The sequence below is a fragment of the Drosophila montana genome, unplaced genomic scaffold, assembly GCF_035044405.1.
Source record: "Drosophila montana isolate Dmon_TW-CO22-7 unplaced genomic scaffold, ASM3504440v1 contig_3200_1, whole genome shotgun sequence".
In the NCBI taxonomy this organism is placed as follows: Eukaryota; Metazoa; Arthropoda; class Insecta; order Diptera; family Drosophilidae; genus Drosophila; species Drosophila montana.
In genome coordinates, this window is record NW_026998080.1 from 3825707 (window position 1) to 3838362 (window position 12656).

Below are 12656 nucleotides of genomic sequence, written 5' to 3' on the forward strand. Positions count from 1 at the left end.
TAAGCGCAATTTTCGAGTCCCAGCTGCAAGCGGAGCGACGTCAATCAGTTATTAGCACAGGATATTCACACATTCCTTCAGGCCTCTCTGGGGGATCTCTCTACAGAGGGGAGCAATAATGAAAATCTGTCTGGGGGCAGTTGGTTAGTGTACTTGAAACCTGCTCAACATAATCTATATCAACTAGAAGATTAGCCAGCTGTTGGAATAAACAAATGATTGCCGGAAACTAACTTACCTTTCCTTTTTTTGTAATTCTCCATTTGCAGTGCCGCCCAAGGCTGGACAGAAGCGACCGGCTACCAGCCCGGCGCCCCACATACCCGTGCCGCACCATCTGCAGACACCGCCGAACTCTAGCAGCGTTCCAGGGGCGTCCGTTGCGAATAGCCCGGCGCCGCCCACGTCGAACAGCGGACTGCTGAACCACGCCCTGCCCACTAACCATATTGGCGCCCAGTCACCCCAACAGCAACATCAACAGCAGCAGCAGCATCAACAGCAGCAGCATCAACAGCAGCAGCATCAACAGCAGCAGCAGCAGCACCAGCAGCAGCAGCAGCAGCATCAGGCGCATCAACAGGCAGTCGCCGCGGCTGTGCAGCAACAGCTGGCGGGCGTGGGCGTGCCTCCAGGCGCCATCAATGCAGCATCAGCGGCCAGCGCACGCGGCTCTTTTGCAGCTGCGCTGCGCACGCTGGCCAAGCAGGCGGACATCAAGGAGGAGGATGACGCCAACACGGTAGCCCGAGAGCGCAACGTGCCCACATCCGCTGCCCAGCCACCGCCCAACTCCGGACCCGGACCTGTGGCGCTCAACTCGGTGGCCGGACGCGGTGGGGTTTCGTCTGGCGGCGTCGCTGTCGAGGATCGCCACGCTGCCAACAAGAAACGTTCGCCGCCTTCGCCACAGCCGCCAGAGAAAATGGCACGGCTCAGTCATACGCCGCAGGCGGCAGCCATGCAGCCGGAGCTGCTGGCGCGCAGTGGCTTTCAGCCCTACAGATCCGATGAGCGGCTCATGCATCCGGCAGGCGCCTTCCCCCTGGAGGCCTACTCGCACTTTGCCGGCCTGCCCGGCATTCCCCCAGCAGGTAAGCAGGACCAGAAATCCAATCCCTCTACACAACTCGAAACTTGAAACTTATGAAACTAATGGGAGATGTATAGGTCATAGGTCAGGCTAGTCACGACCGAAGATATATGAAAACAATGTTTAATCGACTGATTTTTAAAATTTAAATAGGATTTCTCAGAAATATAAGTTTTCCATTATAATTTGTAGACTAAAATAAACCCTTTTATTTCCAATATCCAATCAATATTTGACTAGAGTCAAAATGTTTGCATTGCGATTCTTCTTCCCTTAGCTCCACATTTTGAAAAATGTATTATTGAATAAGCTCGGTGCTTATAGTCCGATCTTTATGAACTTTTTAGAGCCTTATTCAATTTTTTGGTGAGGGGGCGGTATACAAAAGGTTGCATTAGCTGGATTTGTCTACGAGAGTCTATATAATAAATTTGTTGTCTCTGGCTAAAAGGATTATCGATATCGATTTCTTATCGGTTTAATGCAATCGGGGAATTTTTTAGTTTCACTGATAAATAATGCATTCATTACTAATGACTAATGACAACTAATGACTTATGACAAATAATAACTAATCGATTTCTATTTTAACAGCATTTCTGAATCCGGCGGCGGGTCTGCCCTACTCGGATCCGCTGTACTTGGAGCATCGCTACCAGCTGTTCCGGGCGGCTAGCGGTCATCACACGCATCCGCACGCGGCTGCGCTGTATCCGCCGATGGCATCGCCCTATTCGCATCTGTACTCGATGATGCCGGGCGCAGCTCTGGGCATTTCGCCGGCAATGCACGACAGAATCAAGCTGGAGGAGGAGCACCGGGCGCGCCTGGCGCGCGAAGAGGAGCGCGAGCGTGAAATGCAGCGCGAAAAGGAACGTGAACTGCGCGAACAGCGTGAAAAGGAACAGCGCGAAAGAGAGCGCGAACAGCGCGAACGGGAACGTGAGCAGCGCGAAAAGGAGCAGCGCGAGAAGGAACAGAAGGAGAAGGAGGCACGCGAGCGCAAAATGCGCGAGGAGGAGCGCGAGGCCAGAGAGCGGGAACGTCAGCAGATGCTCAATGTTTCGCATCACTACTCCAACCAGCTGTACGCGCCGCTCAACCGCAACCTGCTCGGCTCCATGATACCGCACATCAGTCTGGGCCTGCGCGGCCCGCCCGGCGGCCTGCACAGTCTCTCCAGCATGTCGCACTATCACGCGGCGGCGGCCAATGCGCAGCGCCAGAGCCCTATGGGGCTCAACTTGGGCATGCCCGGCATGCCCTCGTTGCCTGGACACGGGCCAACCAATCTGCAGCATCATCTGCAGCAGGCAGCCATGGGCCTAGCCGGGCATCCCGGGGCGGCCGGCCTGACACATCCCGGCTTTTCGGCAGCCGCTGCGCTGGGCCTGGGCCCGCATCCGCACAGCCTCAATTTGAGTCACGCACACCTCTCGCCGCACCATGCCGTGCACCAGCTGCCGCCGCACTCCGTGGCCAGCTCATCGGCGGGCCCCAGTCCCGGAGTGGCTAGTAGCACGGCGGCGGCGTCATCGTCGCCGCACAGCAGCCTTAACCTAACGGTGGCTACCAGCAGCATGGCTCAAACGACGTCCACGCCCACGGCCAGCTCGCACATTCCGACCATGAGCCACTACTACCACCACGGCCACCTGGCGGCCATACACGCAGCGGCGGCTGCCAGCGGCTTGACGCCCGTCGCCGCCCATCAGCAGCCCATAAGCGCCGCAGCTCATCCGACGTCGCCCAAGATTACGCCGCCACTCGGCTCGGCGCCCAATGGAGGATCCCGCGCCGCCAACAGCCCACACGCCATGCGCCACCATATTGCGGCTGTCGTCGCAGCGGCCGCCCAGCAACAGTCGGTGCTGCTAGAGAAGTCGGGCGGAACGGCAACGGGTCCACACACACACGAGCCAACTACGCTGGACCTGACCGGCTCCAACTCAAACTCGAGCAACCAGGCGCAGTCGAGCGCCAGCAACAGCACATCCGCTGCACATGAGCTGAACGGGATTGAGTCCAACGGTCCGACGGACGGCAAGGAGGCGCAAACTCCGCAGACTGCCGTCAAGGAGGACGCACTGCAGAGCGCCACACCGCCTGTGGCTCTCGAGAAGAAGCCGGCAACGCCGAGTGCCAGCGCCAGCCAGGAAAAGACGCTGCTGCCAGACAGCTCGCCGGAGAACTCGTCGCGCCGCAGCGCCAGTCCGCCCAATACGGACAACAACAACAGCAGCAGCAACGCGAACACCAACACCAACAACTCGAGTAGCTCGGCAGCCGGAGCTGGAGCTGGAGCGGCAACCGGCGGCCCACAAGGTAATAGCACTGCGGAGGTCTGTCCAAAGGTTCTGGCTGCCTGTACGCCGCCGGCCACCAAGCAGGAGCAGTCAGAGCAGCCAGACCCACCACAGCGAGCCAAGCTCTCGCCGGACGACGCGACATGCGTGTCCGGCGGCAGCGCAGTCACGTCCACCACAAGTGGCAGCAACTCCCCGCCGGTGGTCAGCAGCAGCACCAACAGCGGCAGCGCGAATATTGCGCAGCCAGCAGCAGCGCCTGCTGCTGACGAGGTCTCCACAAGTGCCACGCCCATTGCCGAAGCATCCAGATGATCCTACCTAATCAAGGGGAAACACAAGGTGTCTTCATTCAGCTACTGCAACAGTTGTGTAAAGTCGACAGAATTTCGGGGAGTAGCTCGAGAGATCGAAACTAGTTAACATCTACCTTCAACTTAGCCGTTAATCCAAATGCCTATTTATAAACGAGAGTATACAATAATTTGTAACGTATTGCATCATCCTCATCATCGCCTAGGTGGAAAACAATTACCGTGTTTTTTTTTAAATACATGCTTATTATTAACATTATTATTACATACTTATTATCTATTATGATTTCTTTTTATTTAATTGTCAAATGTTTGCTTAGAGTTGCCCAAATAAATCATTTTGTTTATAATTCATGTTCTCTTATCATTTCAATTTCTTGGCCTTAAATTTTCTGTTGTTTTCAGATCAGTTTTTTACCCTTGTACTGTCTAAATATCCGAGGTGATATAGCAATGTCCGGCTTTCCATCTGTATATCTACATCCGTAGTAGGAAAACCCTAGGAAAATGCGAACTACTGAAAATATATTAATGTTGACTTCTCAATAAGATTAATATTCATATAATCCCTGTAAGATTTATATAGTTTTAATAAAAATGTATTTTGTTTGTTTTAGAAGACAACAAAGGTGCGGCGCAGGCACTTGGTCGCAGCAATACCGCCGAGGAGGCAACAGCCTTATGACACCAACTGTTCAGCAACTCGAACAACTAACTAATGAAAAACTTTGGCGATATTGGGATGTATCTTCTGTCGGAACGGGCACTTCATCAACAGCGCAAGCGGATGCTCGACGAGTTTCTAAAGCTTTAGGGAAGCCGCTCGCCAAAAAAAAGATAGTCGGCGCATTATGGTCCGGTTTAGAATTAACTATTGGTCATGAGGGACATAAGCCGCCATATAAACGTACATAAATATGCATACCTATCATGTAAATCCCCTTAGCAGATATCACATATTTGTTTGTTCTCGGTGTTACAATCTAATGTTTATCCAAAGTTCAACACAATTCCACAACTCGAATACATCCATGCAGATGTTGGGTTTGGAATTCGTGTAAATGTCAACTACAATTGCATGAAATGTAAAGTTAATATTGTATAAATACAAATATAAATATTGTGAGATACTCAATTGAATTATATCGCATTAAAACAATAAGAATTTTAGGCATGTACTTACTCTGTCTAATTCAAAGAACCTCTGAATGTAGTTTGCGTGCGTATGGAAAGTCGCCCTCTGAACACAACCCGTGCGATTTAAAGATAGTTGTACAATTTAGATTAAAAAGCTCGTAAGAAATTTATATATACAAAAAAAAAAAGAAAAGGAAACGAAACATTCATACTGAATAGTTGTATTTTATTCTTAAATTGCTAATAATTGTGATTTGGAGAGTACGAAAAAGAAAAAGAAAACGAAAACAAAAAAGATAATGTATGTATATGTATTATGTAAATTAAACTCAAATACAAGGTGGATAAAACGGAACTGAAATTTAGGTAAAACAAAAATAAATCAAAACGGATAATCTGGAATGGATTAACAAAATCGCGAAAGGCTTAAATTATTTTTCGAAATTGTCGAATTTTTTTCGTACACTTATGTGAGCAACTTTTTGGCCCTTATAAGCGCATTTCTATATTATGTTCCCTTTAGTTTTTATACAATTTTTATAGTATTGCCATTTGGGCACTTAAATATAATTGATACAGATGCAGACTAACCAATAATTACTTAGCAAATATTCGAAACTAAGCAAGCCCTAAACATACCCAAGCATTATAATATTGTAACAAAGCTCTCATTCTCATTATAATTCATGTTCATGCTTAATTGGTGCATACATATTAAGTAGCTAATACCTGACATCCGAGTAAGATATTGAAGACCTCTAGGTATTCACTATTTGTCCAGTTTTAGTTTACACTCTCAGCTCTTTACTCACAATTCGCACCCAAACGTACTTGTGTTTGAGATTGCCTAAAATAAAGATTTAATTTATTTTTTTAAGCATACAAATCTCGAGCAATCTGTGATATTATAAAAGAAAACAAACAAAAAGATAACTTGACAAGTTATAGCATTCGAACGTCAGCTAACTATTTGGAGCGCTAATATCTAAAAATCAAATATAACTCATTGTCGCAGCGATCTTTTGGAAATGGACTTTACGAGTGCATGCAAAACTTTTTCCGAATATGCATTTTCATGCCAATTCAGACATATGCAAATCCATGTTTTCTTTTCCTTATTGAAACAACTCTATAAAAAGAACTTAAATCAAACTAAGATGTGGGTATGAAGGTATCAGTTAAACTGAAAGTGAAAATAATTTTATTAAAAACACTAGTTTACCAGACTTCCGGTCTATGGAATCTGATACTTGTTTTGCATTTAAAATTGCCGCTACGATTCGATTTGATCAGTCCTTAAAGTCAGTTTCCTATATAGTATGCAACTTCATATGAGCAAAAGAAATTATACACTTGAAAAATAAAACAATAGAAATTATTAATCACATTTTGAGCGGCAGTTTTAAAAAAAAATAAATAAAACAACTATCAGAAACTGTTGATCGTAATATTTGTCTAAATTTGTAAGCTAGTGGAATCGTAATAGTTCTTGGATAATACAATGCATGCGGCTACAACGGATATGAAATGGTGCGCATAAATATATGTAAACTTAATCCACAAAATGCGAATGCAAATAAATAACGCATAATAGTTTCAAATACAAACCTTAACAAAATACATAAATTAAACGTATTTCTCCCTCAATCTTCGTTGTGTGTGTAAAACAGAATACAAAGTGTAAAACATAATTTTTAAGCTAACCAACAATTCCAAATAGAGATCATCGAGCAGCATATTTTGAGCAACAGTTGAATGTATGATCATAACAGTAACGTGCAACAACCAACACATCCAATAACTACAAATTATCTCAAACGTGTGGCAAGCAACAAGAGCCTGACACATCCAACAAATTATAACAATCTTGTGCAACTTTACTTAAGGCATTTATGATTTTATTGAATAAACTGTACGTAAGAGATTATAATCATGTCTTTTTGTTCAAAGCCAAACCGAAAGGTAAATAAATAATTTATAAATAATATTATTAAGCGAGGTCTTAATATCCCTAACTTCCGTAGTGGAAATTCTCCGTTTCGTCAAACCCGGAGACTAAAACGACTCTCAAACCCGCGGCTATAATCGTGCCTGGTATGGAGCGCCTGCAGGATGTAGATAGCTCTACCCTGTTAGGGTTAGCTCAAGATGTTCCTCATTTCCTGCTTTTATAGTGATCAATATTTATTGATTTCCATCCCAATTGGAGCAGAAACGAGAAAGCTGCCTCTTACGTAATAATTAACCCTTTTAAAAGTTTTTTTTCACCTTCATACACAGTTTAGACATAAGGTACTGAAATAAAGCAATTAGTTTCAACTTTGGTAAAGGTACCTATATTCGAAAAAGTATTCCAAATATAATAACAACATTTATCAAACTTAAAAACGAGTGCCCATAATAGGGATTGCCTTATGAACTATGATGTGATGCGCGTAAGATATCCGCCTTCTTCACGTACTTTAATATTCGCAGGATTGTCGACGGCGTTACTCCCTGGATGCGGCTGGCTGCGGCAATCGTTTGTGGCTGTATAAGGGTCAGTTTTTGTCGCTCCTCATTGGACAAGCTCAGAGATTTGGAGAAATAGTCGATGTCGGCGGGAATGCACAAGCTCTCCTCCCGTCGTACATCATCCACGTCACGCTGTTGTTCATCCACAAAGAACGAATAGAGTGCTTCTATCTTCAGTCTTGTAGCCAAGTCGTTGTCGTCCCGTAGCCAGCTTAGCTCGCTTGGACACAGATCTATAAGCTGGTTAACCGTTATGTTGTCCGCTGGCACGGCAAGCATGTCGAATGCAGACTTCTGTATAGAAGCCTTGGCTTGTGGCAGGCCCAGTGCTTGTCGCCAGAAATTGCTGTGCTTCTGCAAGCCCCTCAGGGCCTCTATGCCGGTCTTAAGCTTGTGCTCCGTCTGCTGAAAGTGCCGGTAGCGCTGCTCACTGACCAGTCCAAATTGGTAGCCCTTCTGCGTTAGACGCATGTCGGCGTTATCTGGCCGCAGAGATAGTCGGAACTCGGCTCGACTGGTGAACATGCGATACGGTTCGTTGGTGCCCAGTGAGGTGAGGTCGTCGATTAGTACGCCAATGTAGCCTTCAGTACGGCTAATGTTTAGCTGGCGGCCATCCTGGTGCAGAGTTTTACCCGCAGCATTCGCACCTGCTATGATTCCCTGGGCTGCAGCCTCTTCGTAACCTGTGGTGCCATTCAACTGACCGGCGAAGAAAAGGCCCGACACGCGCTTCGTTTCCAGCGTCGGATATAGCTCGCGAGGATCAATGAAATCGTACTCTACGCCGTAACCCGGCTGTACCACCTCAGCTTGCTCCAGGCCTTTAATGGCATGCACCAGTTCGACCTGCTGAGCGTGCGGCAGGGTGCACGATATACCCTGCGGATAACATAGCGGGCTGTCAAAACCCTCTGGTTCTAGCCAAACCTGGTGAACCCTGGCTCCGAATCGCAACACCTTCGACTCAATCGAAGGACAATAGCGCGGTCCCGTAACCTCCTCTGTGACATGCCGATTGACGTGCAGATTATCACGCACAATGTCATTGACACGTGGCGTCGTGTAAGTCAGATAACAAGGTAGCTGTTCCGAGGCGGACAGCCAAACATTCTTATTTAGAAACGAGAACGGCGTTGGCGGATCGTCGGCATCGTGCTTCTCTAATTTGGAAAAGTCCACGCTATTCTTAGCAATACGCGGCGGTGTTCCAGTCTTCAGGCGACCCATGCGAAAGCCCAGTCTGTTCAGAGCCTCGCCGAGCGCCTTGGCGGGCTTATCCCCAATGCGACCTGCCTCTTTTACTTCTAGCCCGATGTTAATGTGTGCGCGCAGAAAAGTACCTGTTGTGAGCACCACCGATCGACTCTGAACCAGCTCTCCGTTGTTTAAAAGTACTCCATTACAGCGCGCGCCACCGTTGGCGGATTCATCCGCATCGATTTGAAGATTATCCACGGCCGCTGCACGGATCTGCAGGTTTGGGGTGTTAAACAACTCCTGCTGCACCGCCCGCTTGTATAGCTGGCGGTCAATCTGTGCTCTTGGTCCCCACACTGCCGGTCCGCGGCGCTTATTTAGCACTTTGTAGTGCACACCTGAAACATCACAGCAACGGGCACAAACACCGTCTAGGGCGTCCACTTCACGCATAAGATGCCCCTTTCCAATGCCACCGAAAGACGGATTGCACGACATCTCACCAATTGTGTCCAGTTTATGGGTAAGCAACAATGTGCGAGCGCCCATGCGGGCAGCAGCTGCACACGCCTCTGTACCGGCATGCCCGCCTCCAATGACAACTACATCATAAATATCTCCTTTAGCCTGTGAGGAGTACAGTCGGTTCCATGCCCATCCTCGGCTCACGCAATAACGCAGCTGCTGCATTATTAGCATCAGCAAGAAACTAGTGTTGGATATTGTGTTAAGTTACTTCTGTAATTTAAAGCTACTATTCCCATAGTTCTTCTTGCTGGCTCGATACCTTTATAAATCAATCCCGTTTTGTTTGTCGTGTAAAAGTCTTATTATTACTGATCCTTTAAACTATATTTTGTTTATCATTCTTGCAAATCCCTACTTGAATAAATATAACTGATAATGCTCATGCTATAAACTTTTATTATTCATTATCCCTTACGTTGTTTTGTCAGTGAGTCTACGTTTTTTAAATTATTTTAGACGTTCCTTAATTAAATTTATGAATTTCATTCAAACATGATAGAGTAAAAATTCATTCATTTTACTTAAGTGCTTAAAACCAGTGAGAACGTTTGTGGTATTTTTGTTTGAAAATATTGCTCATCGTGACAAAGTATTTTAGATACGCCTATCGATAAATTCGATAGTTCTATACTCAGATGAAATATACTCGATACCAAAACAAATTGTCAACAGCTGATGTCAGTGTTTTGATTTAGATGCGGCAATGTGGATAATTTATGCTTTGCTGGTGCATTTGTTGCTGCTGGGATCCATATTCGTAATATACTTTCGGTCGCCTGTTATAGAAGGACTGCAGCCGCAGCAAAATCTGAAAGCTCAGCCGCCTGCGGACCGCTTGGTTCTGATAGTCACCGATGGACTGCGGGCGGAATCATTCTTCGCCAACAAATGTAATCATGTGCCGCACTTACGCGAAATATTTATGGAGGAAGGAATAGTCGGCATATCGCGCACCCGTGTCCCTACAGAGTCACGTCCCGGACATATAGCGCTGATAGCTGGACTGTACGAGGACCCTTCGGCGGTTACAAAGGGCTGGAAAGAGAACCCCATTGAGTTCGACACGTTGTTCAACCGCAGTGACCAAACGTACGCGTGGGGTGCCCAGGATGTTCTACACATATTCGAAAAGCTTGCCGATAGCGGCCGCCCAATGCATTTTGATGCCTATAATCATGACCTGGACTTCTCAGGCCAGCACAAGACCTACAAACAAGACGAGTGGGTGTTTGACAGGGTGCGCTTGCTGCTGCAACGGAAGCAGAAGGAGTTACAGAACGCCAAAAGGGTAGTGTTTTTTCTACACCTGCTAGGCTTAGATACAGCCGGCCATGTGCACAAGCCGGGTACCCCACTTTTTCTTGAGAACCTCAAGTTCACAGAGCGTGGAGTTTGGGAGATTTACAAGCTATTTGAAAAGACCTTTCCCGATCAGCGAACGGCATATTTGCTCACATCAGATCACGGCATGACGGATTCAGGTAAATAAATAATTCAATTGGTTTAATGTAAAATACTTGTACGCCTTTAATTTATTAGGCTCTCACGGTTCTGGCGCTCAACATGAAACAGAAACACCGTTTATGCTCTGGGGAGCTGGTGTTGCGGAAAGAACTTACACGGGCATCAACTTTGAAGTCAACGATGGTGGATTGGAATTGCCGCTGCGCCAACTGGAACAGGCGCAATTAACACCATTGATGTCTGCTTTAATTGGTCTCCCACCGCCTATGAACAATTTCGGCATATTGCCATATGGCTTCATGAGTGCTGGAGACCGTTACGAGGCAATGGCAGCCCACAGCAACGCACTGCAGCTTCTGGCCCAATACGTAAATCTGCAGGAGCAGCACAAGCGTGGCCTCTTTGCGCCACTTTTGAATAGTTTCGACAAACTGACATCTAAAGTGATGGATTCGTATATATCTTCTACTGCTGAAGAGCTACAGCTGAAGGAATTTGAGAACTCGCTGACACACAGTGAAACTATAATGCAACTGGCACTACAGGGAATCGATTACTACCACGGTTACTACTGCAATGCGCTTTTAATATGCACAACGGCCACCTTTTTGGGCTGGATTTATTATTTATATCGCCTACTAACTCAAGAAGCAGCACCCAAAAAAGTCGCATCGACTGTGAATAGTCACGCATCCAGGATCATTCTTGGCCTATGTTTCGCAGCTGTGCTTCTGATCGGCTTCTTAGTAGCACAACGTGTTCCACTCTCCGTAAGCTTTTACTTGCTCCTGCCCTTACCCGTCTGGATGTTGGCCCTACGGCAAGCCACAGACAACAACAGCAGCGCCGTCGACGTAAGGGCTTATGCCCAACCAACAGTTGCTCGTCAAGGGCAGGCCTCCGCTGCACAACTGCTGCTGCTCATTGCTTGCGCCGAGCTGCTAGTCTTCACATTCTTTGAGCGTCGCCTGATTTCCCTTTGCTTTTTTGCTTTTGCATGTTACAGCAACTGGCGCACATTTAAGCCCAACACAGCGGAATTTTACCTATGGTTTCTGTTAGTAATAACACTTGCCTGCTTTCCACTGCTGCCGCCCTCAGTGGGTTACCAGAACTGTTATTTGCTGCTGGCTGGTATTGTGCTTCTACTGCTGCGTGCGTTCTTAAGCAAAGAGGGTGGAAGCTACAGCAGGCACACCAAATGTTGCAATTCTCTTATTTTAGTAAATACAGCGGTCTGCGTGTATTTGCATAGTCACCAGATCGCCGTACCGCTGCCACTGAAAATTGTCAGTTGGTTGTATCTGGTGTATGCATTCGTGTCCATACAGCTAAGCAAGGAGACGGTCCTGGAAGTGCGCCTAGCGCAGATTTGCTACAATCTGGGGGCACTATACACGCTGATGTGCACCTCTTATGAGTCTTTGTTCGTGCAGCTGCTGACAATGGAATTGGCTATGGCGCTGACCGCCCAACGTGCACACAAAGAGCCATTGCAGCATCAGCAGAACAGCCTGCAGTCATCTTTACGTATAGCCTTTACCCTTTTGCTGTACACATTCTTCTCTCTCTTTGGCAGTGGAAACATTGCATCGATCAGCTCTTTTGATCCAAACATTGCACGCTGCTTTCTTAGCCACTTTGCGCCATTCGTGATCATGTCGCTGGTGCTGCTCAAGCTCGTGCTGCCCATAGTGATAAATCTTTCCATTGTGTACACCCACAGCGAGTACGCTCGTCAGCAGGAACGACAAATCTTCATATGTCTGCTAATTATCTGCGACATCATTGGATTAAACTTCCTTTTTCTTGTGCGCAATACCGGCTCCTGGCTGGAAATAGGCTCATCTATATCGCATTTCGTTATCATGGAGGTTACCACGTTGGTGATGCTGCTTCTTGCCTATGCCTCCAAAATCCTACTTCGACTGGCCAACTGCGATCATGTTCTGTCCAAACTTCACTAAATCCATTCAAGAGTTAACATCAATATCAATAGGAATTATGTAAATTATTGTTGTTTCTTGGTATATACCTAGCTATATATCTATATATATGTTATATTAAACAGATATTTTCGGAATAGGGCTCACCTAATAA

The 12656-nt window shown here is 46.7% G+C and overlaps 4 protein-coding genes across 10 annotated transcripts in view; 3 read left to right on the forward strand and 1 right to left on the reverse strand.

Annotated features, from left to right (window-relative positions):
* Positions 1-6780, forward strand: part of px (plexus) — a 98745-nt gene extending 91965 nt beyond the window's left edge. For 5 of the 7 annotated variants that reach the window (XM_064687489.1, XM_064687492.1, XM_064687493.1 and 2 more), the window contains 2 exons: positions 270-1094; positions 1688-4063. In XM_064687489.1, coding sequence (XP_064543559.1) covers positions 270-1094; positions 1688-3714 — 2852 coding nt within the window. In that variant the 3' untranslated portion in view covers positions 3715-4063. Of the gene's footprint in view, positions 1-269; positions 1095-1687; positions 4064-4330 lie in introns of those variants that run through there. The other 2 variants (XM_064687490.1, XM_064687491.1) reach the window with 2 other exon arrangements.
* LOC135432042 (pre-mRNA-splicing factor Syf2) overlaps positions 1-12656 on the forward strand; it is a 116686-nt gene that overhangs the window by 12009 nt on the left and 92021 nt on the right. The window lies entirely within an intron of this gene.
* On the reverse strand, positions 7160-9512 carry LOC135432040 (protein MTO1 homolog, mitochondrial). Its single transcript, XM_064687498.1, has one exon. The coding sequence runs from the start codon at positions 9261-9263 to the stop codon at positions 7263-7265; it is 2001 nt and encodes a 666-aa protein (XP_064543568.1). The 5' UTR covers positions 9264-9512; the 3' UTR covers positions 7160-7262.
* Positions 9729-12639, forward strand: PIG-N (Phosphatidylinositol glycan anchor biosynthesis class N). Its single transcript, XM_064687966.1, has 2 exons — positions 9729-10573; positions 10632-12639. The coding sequence occupies exons 1-2, from the start codon at positions 9796-9798 to the stop codon at positions 12521-12523; spliced, it is 2670 nt and encodes an 889-aa protein (XP_064544036.1). The 5' UTR covers positions 9729-9795; the 3' UTR covers positions 12524-12639.